General features: G+C 42.1%; 1 protein-coding gene across 1 annotated transcript; it reads right to left on the reverse strand.

The window, feature by feature from the left end:
* Window positions 1-251: 251 nt before the first annotated feature.
* SEC22B (SEC22 homolog B, vesicle trafficking protein) lies at window positions 252-23,382 on the reverse strand. Its single transcript, XM_056120810.1, has 5 exons — window positions 23,252-23,382; window positions 13,282-13,391; window positions 9,182-9,342; window positions 7,484-7,630; window positions 252-3,487 (listed from the first exon to the last, which is right to left on the reverse strand). Exons 1-5 carry the CDS (start codon window positions 23,324-23,326, stop codon window positions 3,333-3,335), a joined length of 648 nt encoding a protein of 215 aa, XP_055976785.1. The 5' UTR covers window positions 23,327-23,382; the 3' UTR covers window positions 252-3,332.

The following is a 23,382-nucleotide window of genomic DNA, read 5'->3' on the forward strand; positions in this document are numbered from 1 at the left end:
AAGGCAAACAAACGCCTTACCCGCTGTGCTATTGCTCCAGCCCCCTCAAAGTGGCATTCTCTGCAAAGTGTCAACATATGTATTGTACTGTATGACAGCACTTATTTAAAAATGTCAATGTGAGAATAAGCTGACAAAGTATCACACAAATCTTTGGTTCCGGTACCAGGGATAGCTCCTTTTATTGTTTATTTAAACCACTTCCCTGCCTCCCTCCTCCCACCTAGCCCCCCCACCCCCTCGCCCTTGTGATGAGCAGGGGGCCGTGTATCAGCCACACTGTGGTGCTTGCTGGTGGCCTCACACCAGGTCACAGTGCTCGAAGTCTGCAGTCCGTCAGCAGTGCTGCCTACACATGTGCTCCCCAGAGGTGACTCTCACTGTGGTCTCACACACGCTGATTGTGGCGCTTGCCGGCGGTCACTGCAGATTCCACACAGGCTCACCCAAGCTTGTACCAACTGGCCCTGTCACTCAAATCTCCTTTCAGTTAGTGCCTAGGATGGGATGGGGGGTGGGGTCACACCCGTTTGTTGTCGTGCTCACACTCAAGGAATCGCTTGGTATCCCTGGGGATCACAGACAACAGTTACCCGGCTCTAACAGCAGTGCCACCAGGATTGTTTTCAGTGCATGTGGAGGCATCCGGGTCTGAACTTGTGACCTTATGCTTGCAAGGCAGGTATTCTAAACCAGCAAGCTTTTCCTCCAGGTCCTGGTAATTCTTGTCTTGAAAATCATCTGTCTCCTACATCTCATTCTAACTCGAACAGCCCCTTAGACTCATGTCCTTACTTCCAGGCTTCGTCCTCTACAATCTACACTGAGGTCAAAACAGCATCTGAGACTATGTAGCTGCTGGCATCTTCTGCCACAGACATCAGTGTGGAGAATTCCTTACTATCGTAGACAAGTCCCTTTAAAATAGTCTACTTCATCCTCCAGTGTGGGTCGGGTCAGATCAAGTTAATTAAAACCCTCCAAATGTGCTTCCCTCTTTCCACACGTGACTTCACACGTGCCATTATTCTGTCTAGAATCCCCTTTTCTCCTCTCATCGCTCTTGCCAAGGAAGTCAGGTGCCCATTTTTCGTGTGTCCCCAGAAACTCTGATATTTATCATGTTCTATCTCGGATATCTGGTTGCCGATACACTTCTTCTCCCCACAAGAGAGCAATCAGATCTGCCTTCTACCTCCAATAAAGAACAGAAGCGGGAGCCATGTTCTGTGCGCCTTGTTCTACCATTTTTCACCAATACCTTAAAATCACTTTCGATTCCTTTATTCCTCATCCCCCATGCTTGTTTATCAGTCAAGCCGCTAAGTTCAGGTAGAAATGTGCCTAGAAAGGCTACGTTCATGAATTAAGTAGGTGTCAAAATATCACACCGAATGGAACATCCTACAAGTATTTTTTTCCTTGCTGAATATTTGGCTGCAGCATGCGGCTCTCGACAATGAGCTGCTACCCTCCGTCCTGACCAGCTCTGAACGCTACGATACTTGGGCATTCAAAGGCTTTAATCAACATCATTACTTAGGAAAACGCCTTACAGAATCTTAATCATTACCTATCCCTCAAAAGTAATTTTAGGGGCTTGAGCCATAGTCTGGCAGGTAGGGCATTTGCCTCACAGGCTGCTGACCAGAGTTGGATCCCCAGCATACCACTTGGTTCCCAAGCCACCATCCATCACCCCTCAACTCTATCCGGAAGGAATTCCTGAATGTAGAACCAGGAGTAACCCCTGAGCACTGCCCAGGGTGGCCCAAAAAGTAGTAACTTTATATTTCATGTGCAAAACTCCAATTGGCAAATCCATCCAAAATGGAAAGAAAAAACTTTAAACCTTAGTTGTGTGAATTACTGAGAATAAAATAAGCATTTCTCCTTGGCCTATTAATAAGGAACCCTGATTTACCTGCCCCCAACCCCAATCAGGAATCAAGACAGAAGCTTAACTGATCCCTCAGAGTTATAAAACTGCTGACTGGTTAAAGTTCTCATCAAAGACTCAAGTGAGAGGTTGGCTCACTGTCCTATACTACTTAAAGAACGTGTCTGCAGTTTGTACAGGTGCTACAGATTATAATTTAGACCCTTCTGACAATATTCAAAAGGCCTGTTCTCCGCTTTAAAAAAAAAAATTCTACCTCAAAAGAGGAAATGCCCATCATCCCTGAGCAAAGAAGGAAAAAAAAAAAAACCATAGGTATTTTTGTTAATAGAAGCTACTGTCTATGATATATCTACCTCTAGAACATTTTTACAGACTGTATGTAAACTGAAGTGGGTTATGAGCTGCTCTCAGAGGCTTTCCTGGATAAATGTATGTTAAAATTTAAGGAGTTGCTTTGCAAAAAATGTTTGATTATACACTAAAACATCTTTCATCTTGAAATTTGATAATAACACTACAAAGATGCTTATGAGATATGAAACTACTGCAAAAGGATTTTTTTTTTAAATGTTACTAAATTGTTAGCAGGAGAAAAGAGAATGGACAAAGGGAAGGGACATGACAAAGCTGTCACCATGAGCTGGGTTTTTTTCTTATTCATTCAGGGGCTTCTGGGACTCGGTTTGCTATCACTCATATTTATAATCCAAGTGCTTAAGAATAACTCAGACTAACTTAAATCCTTAAGGGAGTAAATGACAGGAAACATTTCTTAATCAAGGAGAGCTATAATTTCAAGGCATCTGAATAGAATTCATTTAACCCTAAAGCAATTGTGCAATAAGCAAAATCTTCTAAAACGAAAAACAATGAAAGGAGAACTTTTTACAGGGGCCACCAGACAAGACTATGGCAGCACAGCGATCAACCTTCACACACTGGAGTCTTCTTGAAAGGGCCATCAACCTCTCAGGTAACTGAAATCATGTTGCCAACGAAAGGAATGTTGATTCAAGAGTTCGAAACCTTTTCTTCTCCACAGAAATTTCAGACTGTTGCTAGCACAGATCATTCAGACCAAATCTCACTGATGGCTCCATCAGAGAACAAGGATACCCCAACCGGTGCTGTAGGAAAATGTAAAAACTGGGAGGAAAAGAAACAAAATGGAAACACTCTACTGTTCCCCAAAATATATGGCTTAGCACCCAGAGAAAGCCTCTGCCCCCAAGGAAACTTTCTACGCAGGGTTAAGCTTTGTAAAATGAGGTGTGTAGCTCTTCATTTTCAGGACATCTTTTCTTGGAAGGTCGTTAAGAGGCAGAAGTTCCGCTTGGATTCTAATACACATCTCTGTGAGCTCAGCTTCCTGAAAACATACACCTGCCGGACTCTAGGTTCTCCCTTGCCAGTGATTGGACTCACGACTTCACAGCCACCAGAATCGCACATACACTATTAGCATGATGAAAAACACAGCGACGGCTGCAAGTTTGGCGTAAGTGGAACGCATGTTCAAGTACTTCGCATCCTGGCGGTATTTCTTGGACAGACTAGACAGATTGTTAGCCTTTGAATCCAATGCTGTCAAAGAGGAAAAAAAAGGAAAACGTTAATTGGTCCCTGGAAGCACCTTACTAAATGTATTAAGACATAAAAATAACCAAAAAGGATACAGCTAAACCAAATAATCATGAAGCTTTCGTGACTTCTATTTTAAGGGTAAGATTACAACATCAAGATTCTGAAGCACTGTAAAGGCCACAATGCATTTAAAAATTAGTAGACCGGGTTATGTTCAAATGGGGGAGTCTGTATAGTGAAGTGGTTAGAAATGCACATTCTGGTTTCAAACTCTAGTCCACATTTTGCTGTCTTGCCTTCTGACAATGGTAAACTTACTTCGTTTTTTGGGGAACCAGTCTCTTCATCAATAATATGGGGACATAACACGAACTCTATCACATGACTACAGGTATGTGAAAACGCCTGTCAAGTGGGGACAATGTCTGTATCCGGTAAACACTTGATAAGAATTAGCTGATATCAGTCATCTTCACAATTAAATTACACTTATGGTCGAAATTATGATTTATGGTCAAAATCACATTCTCTTACATTTTGAAAATAGTAGCATATTAAAATTCTGGTTCTGAAAATTCAACAGATGAGACACAGGTTTGGGGGTTTTATTGGGGGGTGGGTCACACCTATGGTGCTCACAGTTTGCTCCTGGCCCTGTGCTCAGGGATCATTCCTGGAAGGGGTAGGGGACCATACATGGTTATGGGGATCAAGTCCAGATCAGTTGTGTGCAAGGCAAGCCCCCTACCCACTGTACTATCTCTCTGGTTTCAAATACTGAGTGTCTGGGGCCTCATGGGTCACATCCAGTGAAGCTCAGTGTTTACTCTAGGTCTGCACTGAGTTTTATCTCATGAATGCTACCAAATTTCTAGGACTCCCGTCATAGCAAAGGTCATTTTGAAGGTAGAATCATCAAAATCAACACTGAAAAGTTATATTGTCCATCTACAAAGCTTTTTTCCCCTATAATGGCAATTGTAAGTAATGTTGTAAACTCATTTTTTCATAATTAAATGAACACTTAAAGAGAAACAAACACAAACTGGATTAGACTGAAATATAGGGTCACTGTCACTGTCACTCTCCTCCCGTTGTTCATTGATTTGCTCGAACGGGCCCAGTAATGTCTCCACTGTGACAACTGTTACTGTGCTTGGCATATCGAATACGTCGTGGGAAGCTTGCCAGGCTTTGCCGTGTGGGCGAGATACTCTCGGTAGCTTGCCGGGCTCTCCGAGAGGGCTGGAAGAATCGAACTCGGGTTGGCCGTGTTGGCTGCGCGCAAGGCAAACGCCCTACCTGCTGTGCTATCGCTCCAGCCCAAATATAGGGCATATTTTTAAAATATAAACAAACTCTAAGATTGATATAAATTCTTATCAAACTTTTCACTGCTTTCAATTTTTGAAAAACCATTTTGCAATTTAAATTTATTCTTCCTTGGAAAATGCTTTTGGAATCTCTGAAATTGCTTAACGAAGACTGGTTTTGATTGAGAAATGTGGCATTACTTAATAACAGGCAAGTTGGTCTCTCCAAAACTAACAACTTCTCCTGCAGGAAAAAGAAAAAAACAGCAAACAAACCTAGTTGTTTTGCTGAGATCTGCTGCTCTTTCCACTGTGCTTTTTTGCTCAGCTCAGACACATGTTCTCTTCTTAAAATACCATTCGTTTGGGACTGCTGAGTTCGTACAGGGGAAAGGGCACTTGCCTTGCACTGGCTGACTCGGGTTCCAATCCCAGCACCCCATATGGTACCCAAGCCCCGCCAGGTGTGAACCCAGAGTGATCCCTGAATGTAAGGCCAGAAGAAAGCCCTGAGCACTGCTAGGTGTGGCCCCCGGACAAAAACAAAACGAACAAAATAAAATTACCGTTCCTTTGTGATGGATCTAAATTCAAGAACTCTTTTCCTGGTCATTTCACATTCCCCGACTACCGTGTTTTTATAGCTGACTGTCTATATATGCCTATTTAAAACTGCCAGACAGAGAAAGTGAACAAGGACCCTGGAGATCAAGGAATATTATTATGCATTAGCAGTGTGACTTTTATTTATTTTTTCAATTTATTTATTTTTGCTTCTTGGGTCACACCCGGCATTGCACAAGGGTTATGCACTCAGGAAATTACTCCTGGCGGTGCTCGGGGGACCATATGGGATGCTGGGAATCAAACCCGGGTCGGCCACGTGCAAGGCGAACGCCCTACCCGCTGTGCTATCACTTCAGCCCGGCAGTGTGACTTTTAGAGCAAGCCACTTAACGTTTCCATGTCTCTGCTTCTTTATCTGTAAAACAGGTTTGATAGTGCCCATTTTACAGGAAACTAATATAAGAATAAAAAGTGACATATGGAATCGCCCCTTAGTGTATATATTACTTGGCACACAGGAAATAACAGGTGTTCCCTTACATGACTGCATATCAGTTACGACGCAACGTTCCCTATGTTCTTAACCAGATGAAATTACTTAAGGATAGAAATATAATTCTTTTATAATTGCATATCATATTTGTGTAAGCATTCAAAGAGACTTTCACAGGTCCTATAAACTCAAAAGCACATGAATTTAGAATTTAAGGAAAATCTGTATGCTTTAGCTAAGTAGAAAAACAGTTACGAAATGGGTGTTGGGAAATGTGAACGTACAGCAGTGAAGGAGTGAAGGGATGAGTGCAGGAACACTGTACGCCGAAAGCCTAACCAGGAACAACTTTGTGACTGTGTACCTCTCAGTGACTAAGTAAAATACTAAAGAGAACAACAACGAGAAAATGGTTATGATATAAATTTATACAGATTCATTCACCCACATTTGATTTTGAAAGAGCAGGAAGCTGTAGGCTGGGATAATTGCTGATTTCATAATATAAAGATTACAACTGCAATTCATAATAAAGATCAGTTTATGCATGAATTAAATAAGGATTATTACTGTGAGGGAAAGAAGTATGTCAAGTATGAATCACTTATGCTACCACTTATACTACTCATATAAACTATCTTTAAAGAGTATGTGCCCATACCAACACTTAAAATATTAGATAAATATATATATAGTGTAAGATAAATGAGCAAAAAAGTATATACACACACACCCCATTATGTGCTAAAATACATTAAATAGCCGACTCCATTAAGAGTTTATAGGACAAAAGAGATTAAGGTGATGTGAACTGTAAGGACCAGGGAAAGCTATTTCAAGGGGCAATTCTTAGATATTAAAGAAAAGGTGCAAGATGGTAAGAAAGAGGCCCTGGCTGAGGCTGAAGGTTCGAGAGCTAGGGAGAAATGAAAGAGATTTGCACGGCCCTTGTCTTCTGGAACAGAGAACACAAGGCCTTGTGTATCGTAAAAATTCAGTAAAAATGATTCAATAAAAGATCGGAGAGTTAGTACTGTTCTTGTCTCACACACAGCTGAACCGGATTCAATCCCTGGAAACCTCTACGGTTCCCAGAGCCCAGCAGGAGTAATTCCTAAAGATTCAATAAAATGTAAGTTGGTACCAAACTATATCTTCTCTTGCAGTCACAGATTTTAAGGATTCCAGCAGAGAATGCCTTGATAATAGCGTTTTATAACACCTGCTAAAGTCAATTATCTTGTAGTGGCTCCAAATGAAAGGAGTCTTTGGCAATTCTTTTCCTTTCGTTTTATGTCCCTTACTTACTAAGAATATTTACTAAATTCGGTAAATAATTCAGAAACAGCGATTCTATTGCAGATGAGATCTTTACGATATCCCTGTTCCAAAGAAATGAATCATGCTAGGGGCCCCGAATACCATCAGGTGTGGTTCCCATGACAGCAAAATAAAAGAACACCCCCCACCCCCCGCCCCTCACCTGGAAGCGTAGTACTGTAAAACATTTTTAAAGAAGGAACTGTTAACACTGCTCAATAGGCCATGGCACCAGGAACCATTCCCCTACGTAAGGTATCTACCCTGCAACACTTGCTCCCCAGACTCTACGGTGTTGAGTACCTGAGAGAGCTTCTCCACGCTGCAAGACCTCCTCAATGTTGGCCACCATGATCCTCTGAACATCTTGTAATTCAGTGTTGATGGAGCCTAGGTTTCTTCGAGCACGACTATCAATGTAGAGCTTCTTGGTTTTCTGAATGTAGGTATCTAAAATTAAAAAGTGACCGTGAGCATTTTTTTCAATCCATCTTTTTCTTTCTGTAGACCGCTCGGCCATAGCACAGCGGTAGGGCGTTTGCCTTGCACGTAGCCAGCCCAGCCGAGCCGGGTTCGATTCCTTTGCCCCTCTCGGAGAGCCCGGCAAGCTACTGAGAGTATCTCGCCCGCAGGGCAAAGCCTGGCAAGCTCCCCGTGACCTATTGGATATGCCAAACACAGTAACAACAAATCTCACCATGAAGACGTTACTGGGCCCACTCAAGCAAATCAATGAACACCGGGAGAACAGTGCTACAGTGCTTTTTTTTTTTCAATGAAGACGACAACTCAGTAAGCTAGGAGTTTAGTTCTGCATCTACAACTGCCCGTGGTTAATTAAACTTCAGTACCAAAATCTGAACTTTGATTTTTTTCATTTGTGAATTTCAACATACTAGATGACCACTAGAAATTAAACAACCACACAAGAAAAAAAAGAAATACCCTCAGCACTTCCCTGAATTAGAAGTACCTGCTACCATGGCCAGAGCGATAGAGGGTAGGGCATTTGCCCTGCATGCGGCCGACCAGGGTTCAACCCCTGACATCCCATCTGGTCCCCAAGCACCGCCAGAATTAATTCCTGAGTGCAGAGCCAGGAGCAACCCCTGAGCATCGTCGGGTGTGATCCAAAAGGAAAAAAAAAAGTATCCGCTACCAAGATTCTGAGAGAGGGGTGCGGAGAGGGCTCAAAACGGTCCGAGACACATGCTTTGCATACAGGAGTTCCAACTTGATCCTCAGCACTGCACAGTACCCTGAACACTGCCAGCAGTGGCCCTGAAGCACCAAGAAGGCAACATTCCTGAGCACTGGCAGGTGTGATTCCCAAGCCAAAATCAAACAAAACCCTCAAAGTGGTATAGTCTGACTGTATCTGTTTTCTCTTCCTCTATTTACCATAAGTAGGACAAGTTTGACCTGTGTTGAGTCTTTCTATGATTTCAGTACAAACAGATGTCTACCATGCTTACTACGTCACTAGAGTAAATACTCCCCTTCAAATGATACCATAAGTCTAGTACATTTAAAATTCATTATAAAATTTCTTATTTTAGAATTTATTATATTAAATTAATATAATTAATTATATTAAGAAAAACACCATTCTTTCAGAATTCCATCTACTGATGGCCATAAAAATTACATCACTGTGTGCGTGTGTGTGTGTGTGTGTGAGAACACAAGTGTGTGTGTTCTGAAAGAACTAGGCTGTGAGATGCTAATTAAATAGCTCTTGAGACATGGGTTTTGTCACAACCGAATGAAGAATCAAACCAAGCAACAAGGGCAGAGAACAATGGGTCCATGAAGAAAAGATCAAAAGAGCAGAGAAAACCAGGAGATGAAAGTCTCCTTCTTTTGCAAGGACAGTAAGTATAGAAAAAGAGCAAGAATCCAAAACTAGTAAGCAAATGTGTCTAAAATATTACCAGTGTAACAAACAACTTCCACATATTGTTGGTTCTCTTCACAGACAGCTGAGCTGCCCAAACTTACCAAACTCAATGAAGGAATACGGCCTGGAGACGGTGGGCACCTTCTTCCCATGCTGCTCGTCAAACTCTGAGTGCAAATCTTCTAGGTAGGCGAAAGCCAGCTTTTTAGGGAAGGCAGCTTCACACAAAACCAAGTAACACACCCCCTGCTCAATAATGTAGCTAGAGAGACAAAAAAAAAAAAAAAAAAAAAAGAAAAAGAAAAAGGCTGTTTACAGTAACAATACCTCCAAAGTTGAAACTTTGGCTTTTTAGCACAATGTTCTAGCCTAAATGTATTAAGGCTAGCTAAATGAGAAAGTCGATTTCAAAAAACTTCTCTGTGGAGTGGCTGGAGTGATAGCACAGCGGGTAGGGTGTTTGCCTTGCACGCGGCCGACCAGGGTTCAATTCCCAGCATCCCATGTGGTCCCCTGAGCACTGCCAGGAGTGATTCCTGAGTGCAAAGCCAGGAGTAACCCCTGAGCATCGCCAGGTGTGACCCAAAAAGCAAAAAAAACTTCTCTGTGGAATTAGACAGTAAACATTTTCCTATTATTAAAAGTATAGTCCAAAAGGAGTACTTTAAATAATTTATTATAAATTGTTTGTTATATGATTCTTCAACTGTCACTGTTCTCCCATTGTTCGATTTGCTCAAGCGGAACCAGTAACATTGTGAGACTTGTTACTGTGTTTGGCATATCGAATACGTCACGGGAGGCTTGCCAGGCTTTGCCGTGTGGGCGAGATACTCTCGGTAACTTGCTGGGCTCTCCGAGAGGGGAGGAGGAATCAAACTCAGGTCAAGCTGTGTTGGCCGCAAGCAAGGCAAATGCCCTACCCGCTGTGCTATGGCTCCCTAAAACTTTTATTAAAAATTCAGAATGGCAACTATTTATCCTTTGATTATAAGCAATAAACTAGACTACAAACATTTTAACTCCTAAGGACCAGAGTACAGTGTGTAAGGCATTGCAGATAGCCAACCTGGGTTCAATCTCCAGCACCTCGTGTGGGTCCCTAAGCATCACCAGGTATGAATGGTGGTGTCATAAGTCATAGTGGATGTGACCGCCCCCCCCCCCCCCAACAAAAACATGTATTTCTCAAATATCTAACTCTTCCAACACTTTTCCCCCGCCTCTTGGTAGGGAAGTTTGGCTACACCTGATGGTCCTCAGGGATTATTCCTGGCTCTGTGCTTAAGGGTGACCCCTGAAGGTGCTGGGGGGCCCATATATGGTGCCGGGCATTTGGACCAGAGACTGAAGGATGCAAAGCAAACATCTTCCCCCCTGTAACTAGCTTCTAAGTGTTACAATTCCTTAGAACCAACTTTAAAAACCAGTGGAAGTAGAGTTGTGTAGATGCTTAAAAGTTAGAAGTTAATGTCACAGTATGTATTGGACAAACTGGCAGGCTACCGAATGTAGCCTGCCCGCACGGCAGAGTCTGGCAAACTCCCCGTGGCGTACCCAATATGCCAAATACCAGTAACAATGATGGGTCTCATTCTCCTAAAGAGCCTTGAATATAACCTCAGGGCCAGGATGAAGGAGACGTTACTGGGGCCTGCTCGAGGCAATCGACGAATAACAGGAAGATTTGTGATTGTGATGTATTGGGTACAGAGAATAAAGACGTCGGAAATAATATTCTTCCCTAATCTCCAGGGTACAAGGTCCATCAGAGGGAACCTATTTAATAACGAAACTGGTTCCTCTTACAAGATTAAGCTCCCTAACCCTCTTCAAGGAGCTATACGATACCTAAGATATTCCTGAGGTAGTTAAGCTACCCAGTGGTGGTCAACTATTGTTTTAGTTACAGTATTCTTTATTTCTGCAAAATATGCTCAGAAGAGCAATAAACAGAGCAAACAATCACAAGTCATTTTGCTTAAGTCAGAGCTTAAAGGCCCAAAGCACTAGGCATACCGGTATCTCCAGTCTTCTTATATAGCCCCTAGGTGTCTAAGGACTCCCCAGAGCAATATTTTTGGGGGAGGGGGTTTGTGTTGTTTGGGGGTACACCTGGTGATGCTCAGAGGCTAGTCCTGGCTCTGTGCTCAGGACTGATCCCTGGTGGTGCCCAGGGAACGATTAGATGGTGCCAGAGGATTAAACCAGGATTGGCCTCATTGCAAGGCAAGGGCCTCAACCCTGCACTATCTCAAAGCCTCATTTCAAGTCGATTAAACGGGGGCGGGGGGGGGAGGAGAAAAGAGAGGAGAGAAGAAAGGAGAGGGAAAGAGAGGGAGGGGAAAAAAAGAGAGAAGGGGCAAAGAAAAGGGGAGGGAGAGAGGGAGAGAGAGAAAACAATCATTGCTGCATTATAATTCTGTTCTTCTAGTGCTGGCGTGGGCACTTGAATTATCCAGTCTCCTTGACTTCAGTCTACATCATCTTCTTCTTCTTCTTCTTTTTTTTTTTTTTTTTTTTTTGCTTTTTGGGTCACACCCGGCGATGCACAGGGGTTACTCCTGGCTCTGCACTCAGGAGTTACTCCTGGTGGTGCTTGGGGGACTATATGGGATGCCGGGATCGAACCTGGGTTGGCCGCACACAAGGCAAAGCCCTACCCGCTGTGCTATCTCTCCAGCCCCACGACATCATCTTCTAAACCTAGTTTTATTCCTGAAAAGTAATTAACACTGCTTAACATATCCAGGGCTCCCTTAGGTCCTATAAAATATAACCACAGTCCTTGATATATTGTTTGCGGCTCTCCAAAATAACTAGTATATATCTTAACACATCAAATGACTCTCTCTCCCTACAAATTTCTGCTTTGTTTTTCTTAACAATGAAAAGCACACATCTTTTTTTTTTTTGGGGGGGGGGGTCACACCCGGGGATGCACAGGGGTTACTCCTGGCTCTACACTCAGGAGTTACTCATGGCGGTGCTCAGGGGACCATATGGGATGCTGGGAATCGAACCCGGGTCGGCCACGTGCAAGGCAAACGCCCTACCCACTGTGCTATCTCTCCAGTCCCATGAAAAGTACACATATGAAGAAACTTGGTCTGTTTTCATATGTTCAATTATCCTATAATTTTTTTCTATTGCATTTTTGTATTCTTGGATGTTTTCAATTAACGGTAGTTTTGTCACTTTTAAGTTAAACAAAGAAGGTTCCTCCTATGCCATTAGAGTATTAGTAACTGTAGCACTGTCCTTCTGTTCATCGATTTGCGCGAGCAGGCACCAGTAACGTCTCCATTGTGAGACTTGTTACTGTTTTTGGCATATCGAATATACCACGGGAAGCTTAGCAGGCTCTGCCGTACGGGCAGGATACTCTCGGCAGCTTGCCGGGCTCTCCGAGAGGGGCGGAGGAACTGAACCGGGGTTTGCCGCGTGCAAGGCAAACGCCCTACCTGCTGTGCTATCGCTCCAGCCAATTAGTAACTAAGTTCCTAAAATACCAAGGACTATTTAGCTAATCTCTTTACATTTCCTTCTGATCATCAGGTCCACTTTGCTTTTTAAACTCTTTCATCACTTTCAAATATGACATATATTAAACATTCGATAACAATCATTTCCAGAAGATTTATAAGCCTTTAAATCTCACTTAGCTCTATGCATTGTCTATAACCAATAACTGAGGTGTCGTTAAACTGTCTTTTATAGTTCCTTCTTTCCTAAATACTTAATAGTTCTATTATTTCTGACATCTGGGCACAATACTGATACAGATAAATTTTCTTATAATCCTCAGAAAAATAAGAAAATCACTTATTTTCCCCTAATCCATATAGAATATTGAAGACCAGTGACATTTATGGTAATTGCTTAAATTATTAATAAATGTTGGCTATACTTAAGCTTCTAAAGCAAAAAAAAAACCACTGTATTATTGCTTGATGGGAACAGCATTCACTACATAAATTACTCATTAAAGCACTCACTAGTTAAATTATTGTGTACAAGATGGGGAAAAAAAATTAGACCCATGAAATTGTTTTCATGAAGAGATAGTATTTTAAAAAGTATCCCTACCTAAAAAAGAAATTGTTATTCCTATCAAAGTGCTGTTTATTATGACTGTCTTTCATAATTTAACGATTGCAAAGAAACTATTTCATAATGAAATTGTTGCAAAAATACTCACTGAAAAGTCATGGCGCCAGCTTCCAAGGTACATCTGTTAGGAGACTGTTCATTTAACTTTCGGAAAAGTTGCTTAGCCTGACTCTGGTATTGTTGAAGGTCCCGGCCGGACTGCAAAAAGATAACTTCATTTAAGAATTTTCCACTAAAAAAGTTGTTTAGTTAGTGAAAAAGGTCATAGAGTATAAGGAGGACACTGTGTCAATAAGGTCCGACGTGCAATCTGGTGTTTTGTTATTTGCTTGCATGTCGAGGGCATGTGGCACCAGGGTCTGAGACATTCAAGACAGGCGCTCTACTACCCGAGAGACACACTGATCCTCGATTCCGAGCTCTTTCTCCTATGAGGTCAGTGCCTTTCTCCTCCTCTACATTTCACTTGCAGTTACCATCACAGGATTTTACAGAAGTGCTATACTCGGGATAATTCTGAGAACAAAACACTGATCACAGATTTACACTGACATTCCTAGAAAAACCTTCCAAAAAATATTACAGTGAAGAGCATTTAACCAAAAGTGAATGTGTTTGGCTTTGACCAAAAATTATTCTAATTACCATAACTATAGATAAAAGTGAACAAGAATAAAGAAAAAAATTGGAAAGCTAAATATCCGTTGTTGAAAAATCTATTTCCTGAGTGTGGACAGCAAATGTTGGAGCGCATATACACATCTAAAAATAAAAGTAACATTCAAATAGAATTACAGGCAGTATTTTCCCAATTTCCTAATTATACAATATTTAAAAATTTATTTTTATTAAGGCAACATCCAGATTTAGAGTTGTTCACAGAATTTCAGGCATACAGTATCCAACACTAATCCCAGCACGAGTGTAAATTTCTCTCCACCAAACTGTCTCTTTAACAGGCACTTTTTTTTCCCCCTTTTTGGGTCACACCCAGCAATGCTCAGGGGTTCCTCCTGGCTCTGCACTCAGGAATTACTCCTGGTGGTGCTCAGGGGACCATATGGGATGCTGGGGATTGAACTCAGGTCGCTGAGTGCAAGGCAAATGCCCTACCCACTATACTATCAATCTGGCCCCAAACAGGTACATTTTGAAGTTGTTTATTGTACCTTGGGTCTCAAGTAAGGAATGACAAAACCATGCGGCTTACTGCAACCTGCATGGAACAGGAGGATCTTGTGTGAAGTCAAAAGAGAAAGACACACACTGGATGGTCTCACTTATCAGCGGTCTACAGACTGACAGGCCAAGGAAATGCAAAATATCAAAGGGAGTGATACTGGGGCCGCAGAAGTCGTACAGTAGCTAGGGCATCTGCCTCGAATGCGGCTGACCTAGGTTTGATACCCGGCACCCCATATGGGCTCCTGAGCCCTGCCAGGAGAGATCCTTGGGCGAGAACCAGGTCATGGGGTCTATCCACAAACAAACAAACAAACAAAAAAAACAAAAAAAGCAGGGGGTGGGGGTGGGGGTAAACCTAGATTAGCCTTGACCCAAGTTACAGGAGTGAGGAGGACAGGGAAGGAAAGAGGTTGGGGAGGGCCATTAAATAATAAGACAGAGACGGAAGGTCACACGAGCAAGGGTCTTGGGTATTTCAGTGGTACAGGGCTGTGACCTCTGTCTTTTTCTAAACCGCAGAGCCACGAGCTCTTTGATGTTGATCTTCATTACATATCTTCAATATTAATCCTTTATCTGATGCGCTGAATGCAAATATTTTCTCACATTAGGTTGGTTATCTTTTAGGTATAGCTCATGCTTCTTTGGCATGCAGAATGCTTTGATACAGTCCCATTTATTTTTGTTGCTTTTGCCCAGGAAATTGTATCACTGAAGAATACCTTTGAGGTTCAAATCTCGGGAGTATTAGCCATAACTTTCCTCAATGCATTTTACAAATGCTGGTCTGATCTCAAGGTCTTTGATTTACTGTGACTTGACTTTTGTGTAAGAAATGAGACAAAGCTGTACCTTGTTTTAAATTAAAAAACAATTTCTTTTTAATATGTGGGTTATCCAGCTTTCCTACCATTTACTGAAGAGGCTATCTTTATTCCACTCCATGTACATAATTTCTTTGTCAAAAATGACTTGACTATAGCACTGTTCTCCCTTGTTCATCAATTTGCTCGAGTGGGCACCAGTAACACATCCACTGTGAGACTCTTGTTACTGTTTTTGGCATATTGAGTATGCCTCAGGGAGCTTGCCAGGCTCTGCCGTGTGGGTGGGATACTCTCGGAGCTTGCCAGGCTCTCCGAGAGGGATGGAGAAATCGAACCCGGGTCGGCCGCGTGCAAGGCAAATGCCCTACCCGCTGTGCTATCATAGATCTGGGCTATTTGTCTACTGAGTACTCAATTCTAATCCATTGGTCAGTTTATCCTTATTCCGGTAACATGCTGTTTTGGTTTATAGTATAGTTTCAAGCTAGGTAATAATATGTCATCCAACCATTTTTTTTTCCAGTATGATTTTGGCTTTTCAGAGTGTTTTATATCCTAACAGACTTTATTTTGACCGTTCTAAGTCCCTGAAGAATGTCATGAGAATTTGGATGGGAACCAAGTTGGACCTATATTAATAATTTAGGTTAGGATGCTTATTTTGACAATATTGATTTTTTGATCTATGACCACGAACTATGTTTCCATTTTCTAAGGTCGTCTTCAATCTTTCATAAATGCAGTTTTATGGTCCAGGCCTCACATCTTTACAAAAGGTTGGTGCCTAGGTATTTGGTGTTTTTGGACACTATCTGAAAGGAGTAGATGTACATGTGAATGCAAGAGATTTTTGTATGTTGACTTGTAACTGGTTACTATGCTGTACTGGGTGTTATTTCTAGAAATCTTTTGGTGGACTCATTGTAATGAGGAATAATTTTTTGGGGGAAAAAGTCTACTCGAAGGAAATAGTGTTATCACTTCAGAAAACAAACAAAAAAAACCCTCACAGCTCACTCACTAGATTCAGGGGGAAAAAGAAGTGCTTGCAGAATAGAAAGCAAATGCACGTTAGTTATTCAACCACAAACTAGGGGAAAATAAAATAAACATTTCTGTCATGTAATGAGAATGAATGATTTTAATTTGGACTGAAAGACAGGTTCTAAGGGTTGGGGGAGAGGCTGGAATGATAGTACAGCGGATAGGGCATTTGCCTTGCACAAGGCTGACCCGGGTTTGATTCCCAGCATCCCATATGGTCCCCTGAGCACTGCCAGGAGTGATTCCTGAGTGCAAAGCCAGAAGTAACCCCTGAGCATCGCCAGGTGTGACCTGAAAAGCAAAAAAAAAAAAAAAAAAAGGGTTGGGATAGGCTTTGTAAGTAGAAGCTCTAGGTTCAATCCCTACAACAAATGACCCCTTGAAAAGGAAAGAATATGGTGATGACATATTACAATGAAATACTATGTAGCCACATATTGTATAATATTGTATAATATTTGATGAGAAAATATTCATCACAATACTAAATGAAAACTATTATGTGGGATAATCTTACAGTATTGACTATTATTTTAATTGTATATTTACAGCTTGCTATGTATCAAAATAAATGTAATAAGGGATTATTTATAAAAGTTTATTAATATTATGGTTTACATAATATTATGGTTTAATTTAGTTTACGGTTTACATAAATATTACGGTTTAATTTGTGTACATTTTCTGATTACAATAAGCACAGATCAATTTTGTAATGGGAAAAAGTATTCAATCATCCATTCCTATTTATTATGTATTTCTACCAACTGAGTATGATGTTATAATCCTAGTTTATGAACTGTAAGAAAAATCAAATTAAATTAGAAAAGTATTCAGAAATAGGGGGTTAGAGACAGGAAAAGTATTTACCTTGTACATGGCTGACCTCAGTTCGATCCCTGAGACCACATAATCCTCTGGGGCTCCCCTTACTCCTGACAGAGCCAGCCCTGAGCACAGCTAGGAATGGCCCAAAAACAAAAAAACAAAAAGATTCTTCAAAAAATACCCAGCATCGGTGGGAATGCCGGCTGGTTCAGCCCTTTTGGAAAACAGTATGGACGATTCTAAAAAATTAGAAACTGAGTTCCCATTTGACCCAGCAATACCACTCCTGGGAATATATCCAAGAGAGGCAAAAAAAATACAGTCGAAATGACATTTGCACTTCTATGTTCATTGCTGCACTGTTCACAACAGCCAAAATTTGGAAACAACCCGAGTGTCCAAGAACAGATTAAAGAAACTTTGGTACAGCTACACAATGGAATATTATACAGCTGTTAGAAAAGATGAAGTCATGAAATTTACATACAAGAGGTTCTACAAGGAAAGCATCAAGCTAAGTGAAATGAACCAGAAAGAAAGGGACAGACATAGAAAGACTGCACTCATCTGGGGAATATAAAGTAACACAAGAGGAGTCGAACACCCAAGAATAGTTGAGATAAGTACCAGGAGGTCTGCTCCATGGCTTGGAAGCCAGCAGCACATGCTGGGGGAAAAGGCAGCTCAGATAGAGAAGGGAACACCAAGTAAAGGATGTTTGGAGGACTTGCTCTGGATGCAAGATGCAAGATTCGTGCTGAAAGTAGACTACAGACCGAACACAATGGCTACTCAATACCTCTATTGCAAAATACAACACCCTAAAGGAAAAAGGGAATGCCCTGCCACAAAGGCAGGGTGGGGTGGGGGGATGGGGTGTGGGGGTGGGAGGGCTACTGGGATCATTGGTGGTGGAGAATGGGCATTGGTGGAGGGATGGGTACTCGATCATTGTATAACTGAAACCCAAGCACAAAAGTTTCTAAGTCTACAACTGTACCTCATGGTGTTTCACTTAAAAAAAAAAAAAAAACACAACAACAACACCAGCATCCCATATGGTCCCTCGAGTACCACCAGGAGTAACTCCTGAGTGTAAAGTCAGGAGTAACCCCTGTGCATTGCTGGGTGTGACTCCAAAAAAAGGGGGGGGAAGACTTCAAAAATAGAAAAAAGAATTTAATTTTATTAATGTGTTCCTATCTGATTTCTGTCAGTAGACCATTAGAAACATTTTACATAACTTACATAATCTTTACAACTAACACCATGAGGGCATTATTATATCCATTTTATGGAAAAGAATTGAATAGATATTTTTTCAAAGATGATACGTAAATAACCAACAGGTACATACAGATGCTCAAAATCACTATCACCAGGGAAATGCAGATTAAATGATTTTTTTGATCACATCTGTAGAGTGGAAACTATCAAAAAGATAATAATAGACGTTAGTAAAGAGAAAAAGGAATGTTGCTGGGATATTAATTAGTACAATCACTATGCAATGGATATGAAGGCACCTCAAAACTTACAAATAAAATTACCATAAGTGCTAGGGAGTCTAGGTTTGGATATTTATCTGAAGATACTGAAAACATGAAGTTGAAAAGTTATATGTACCTGCCATGTTTACTGCAATATTCTTGATAACAGCCAAGATACGGTATAATGAAAGTACAATGGAATAATGACCAGATAAAGAAAATGTAGTATACATATACAATAGAATATTATTCAATAAAAGGAAGGAAAAAAATCCGTCTGCAACATGAATGGACTTTAAAGCATTATACTAAGTGAAATATATCAAACAGGAGAAGACATATACTAAAGATCTCACATGAGCAACCTAAAAACAAATTTTTTAAATGTAGCTACTGATGCAGCATGCGGACTAGTGAATGCAGAGTCAGAGGACTAGTAGACAAAAGATGTAAATAGGTAAAGGTGGTTTAACATGAATCTTTCAGTCATAAAATAAACCAAGGGGAAATAATACATAGCTCTGTGGTTGTCACTAGTAACTGCATTCAATATATGAAAGAGGTTAAAATATAGTAAATCTTAAATGTAATACTAAGGAAAAAAACTTAACTGCATGGTGATAGATGTTACTGTGATCACTTCACAATACACACAAGTACATGAAATCCTTCTGTTACATGCCTAAAATGAATGCTTTATCAATTGATTTCAATAAAGTTATAAAATTTAAAAAATTATGCCCATTCTATATTTGAGAACTTAAAACTTATTAAAGACTCAAGGCTAATCAGTGAGGAAAGGACTAAGATTTGAACCCAGACAATATTGTTCTTGAAATCCCTGTTTCATTTCTACAATAAAAATTGCTTGTGACAGTGGAGCCCGCTTCTAAGTGAAGTCCTAGTATTTTAATATTAAATCTAATAGGAAATACTCGAAGAATCGAGTGACAACAATCACTTACGTCTTGCAAAAGACCAACAGTCAGCCAATATACTGAAAAAAAGTTGGATTAGAGGCGTAATTCTGTTCTCAACTTCATCTAGCTTATGTCAACATCTATATCTATTAGGAGTCTAATATTGAAGTGGATGTCTGGACAAATTCTGAAACTAATCTGGGGCCATCCGATAGCACATTCAGGATTTGATTCTAAATATAAAAGACAGTGATTTGTTACGTAACAACAATACCTTTTATTGCCATCACCTAGGTCTACTGAACAACTAGTTGTATCAAGCGCTATCTTTATTTTTACAAGAATGTTTAGCTAAGCTCTTATCATTTTAAAATTCCTGCTGAACTCAGCTGGCCAAAGACCAACACCAGAAAGAACCAATCATTTTCCCCTAAAAGCAATTATAATAAGGTAATTAATCAACCCTTGACTGAGGGAGTCCGGCAGTTCAGCTCGCTCCCTGAGCTCTAGCTATCTGATTAGATTTGAAACCATCTTCAAACTCACAGAGCTGGGACAAAAGAAAAGAACAAATTGTTTTTAAAGCTAGAAAAGTGTATGTAGAACTTGCAAAAAACATCTGAAAAGGATACACACTACAGTAAGAAAAAAAAAAGAGTAGTTCATCTCTTCACTCATTCTATTTCATTTGAATACCTTCATCTCTAGTAGTAAGGTAGCATGCACAGGAAGTAGAACTTACCATCTACCCGAAGTGTGATATTATCAGTGCAAATAAATGAAAATATATTAATTGGTCTGGTCAATTAGGGTACTCAATTATAAAACAACTTAATGAAAATATTCCGATCTTTTTGTTTGTCTTGGATTTTTTTTTTGGGGGGGAACCACACCCAATGGTGCTCAAGGGTAGCTCCTAGCTCTGCAATCAGAAATTACTCCTGGTCGTGTTCAGGGGACCACATGGGGTGCCAGGGATCGAACCCAGGTCAGCTGCACGGAAGGGGAAAACCATTCTACCCGCTGCACTATCACTCGGGCCTAATATTCATATCTTAAGAAATCTTTCTGAACTAAGAGGAATGCTGTTCAAGTTTCCTAACAACGTGGTCAAGTCTAGCGATGAGTCACTGCTGCCACAGTCAGGATCATTGAGAAAATCACTGGGACGAACCGGGATCAACTGCATGCAAGGCAAGTGCCTAACCCACTGAACTGTCTCTCCAGCCCCAAACCCGTGATCCTTAAGCAAGGGTGGTTTCCTGTCTGAAGCTGCGCCTCTACCCCAGCCCCCACCCCCTGGATATGTGGCACCGTAGCACTGTCCTCCCGTTGTTCATCGATTTGCTCGGGCGGGCAACAGTAACGTCTCACAACAAATTGTGAGACTTGTGGTTACTGTTTTTGGCATACAGAATATGTCACGGGGAGCTTGCCAGGCTTTGCCGTGCAGGCGAAATCCTCTTGGTAGCTTGCCGGGCTCTCCGAGAGGGGTGGAGGAATCGAACCTGGGTCAGCCGCGTGCAAGGCAGGCACCCTACCCGCTGTGCTATCGCTCCAGCCCGGATATGTGGCAATGTCTGGAAACAGCTTTTGGTTGTCACAACTGGTGGGGGCAGAGGGAAGTGTCGACATCTGAAGCTACTGGACATCCTTCAATGTACAGGACAGTGTCTCAAAACAAAACAAAGCCTTCGCCTTTAAAATGTTAATGGAGCTGAAGAAACTCTGATTAAAAAAATATAGTTATAGTGATGATTAATTAGATGTGTGACGTTATGCAAGTGACTTATCCTTGCTGAGCCTTATAAATGGAGATAACCGAATACGGCCGGTGTCCAGATTGAGTACAGAATACACTTAACAGGCTGAGCACAGTGTGACATGCAGTTAGCGTCCTAACAATCTTCTGTCTTCTCTCTTGGAGGTCTAAACCCAGGATGTATGTTTCTGGCACATATTAAGTTCTTAAGAAATCTTAAGAAATCTTTCTGAACTAAGAGGAATGCTGTTCAAGTTTCCTAACAACGTGGTCAAGTCTAGTGATGAGTCACTGCTGCCACAGTCAGGATCATTGAGAAAATCACTGGGACGAACCGGGATCAACTGCATGATCCCAGGAAAGGTTTTGTGACCCCAAATCCTGAAAGAAATCACTAGGGAATGACAACCCTATGTACTGTGTTTGGGGCCATCTCCAGCTGCATTCAGGGATCGCTCCTACCGGAACTTGGGGGGCTAAGTAGGGTGCTAGGGTCAAGCCCAGGATGGCTACGCGCAAGGCAAGTACCCTAACTGCTATGCTAACTGCTCCAAGTCCACCAAAAACTATATTTTTGTATAAAAGTTCTTTTCTTGTCAGGCAAATTAACCTATCTTGGCAAAGCTATACCTAGTTTGGAATTAAATTAAGAAACACAAAGTAACAGAACAATAAAGCCTCGAGGCAAAGAGGAGGAGTCTGCTAAAATTAAGGAGACTTTTTCAAATCCACTTTGTATTCTCTGCCCAAGTTGGAAATCGGTGTTAGAGTGAGGCAACTGACTAGATTTTCCTGTCTTGGGAAAACATATATTCTTTACGTAAATTTTCCCAGGCCCATTTCACTACGTGGAAATAAACAGAACTATTCCACCGTGTTCCTGCATTCATCTTAGGAATCTTTCTTCTCCAGAGTGGTCCTATGAAATTCTTCACAAGTTAGAAAAGAAGATCATTTCACAATGGAATATTTATGACAGGCGACATTTCTCACAAGTTTTACACGTGCACAGGTTTTTATTTTGTAAAACAAAGAAAAAATGTCACTTCACATGACTTGCAACTTCATAATGTATGTCACTATGGTCCTAAACGTGATGAAAAATTATTTTCCAGAGCAAATCTAAAAAGGCATATACAACCAGACAGAAACCTTAGTATTGAGGACCCTGCTAGACCTTACATGCTATTTCCTCTGGGACGACGTTCCTCATCTCCTCCAGTTTCGACACCCGTTCCAAGTAAGCTTCTTCCCTACTATTATCCTACATTAGCTAAGCCTGTGCGCAGCCTTCTATTAAACTGCAAGCTCCAGAAAAGTAGGAACCGTGTTCTCTAGCCCCTGGCACTGGTGCCACGTTAACACAGGATACACTCTGTGTTTTTCGACCCGGGGAAAGTCCCAGGGGGGAAAAAACGTAACTCATCTTAAAGATTTGCATTTCCCCCCACCCCCAAGCCCCTTAGCTTTGATAAGAAAGTAAAACAAAACCGCCTACTTTTCAGAAATCCTATAAAATTCCATCTCCCTCGGTAGAAATCGGCGTTCGGGAGAGGAGGTTCCTTTGCGACTGCCTGCGAGGCACGAAGCTGCTTCCCTGTACGCTCCGGGGAGCTGCTTCTAAATCACTGCGTTTTTGCAGATGCGTGAGCATCGCGGGGAGGGGGGGCGGGGGAGAGCAAGGGCTGCTGCTGCTGCTGCTGCAGGAGCTCCGGGGACCTCCGTGGTGCCGGGGACTCGCCGCCCCGAGGATCGGGAAGAGTCCGTGAGCGGAACTGACCAAGCGACATCGCGACATCGCAGGGCGCTGCAGGGCAATGGCGGGTCAGAGTCACTGCAAACTGTCAGGCATCGGGGGCGAGGGGGGAGCTGGGCGCCAGCTGGGGAGAGGGGGCCGGGCCGAGCCCCAGACAGGCGCCTCGGAGGCGGCGCCCCTCGCCCCCCGGGCCGGCGTCGGCGTCGGCAGGCGACGCCCGCGGGTCCCGGGGGGCGCGACGCTCACCTGTTCGTCCTCCTGCATGGAGGCGGCGAGCGGGAGCCCGTCCGCCACGCGGGCGATCATCGTGAGCAGCACCATCGTCTCGGCGTCCCGGACCCCCGCCCGCGGCCCCGCGTCGCCCGCCGCCCTCCGCC

Source organism: Sorex fumeus, unplaced genomic scaffold (assembly GCF_029834395.1).
Source record: "Sorex fumeus unplaced genomic scaffold, SorFum_2.1 ptg000001l, whole genome shotgun sequence".
NCBI lineage: Eukaryota > Metazoa > Chordata > Mammalia > Eulipotyphla > Soricidae > Sorex > Sorex fumeus.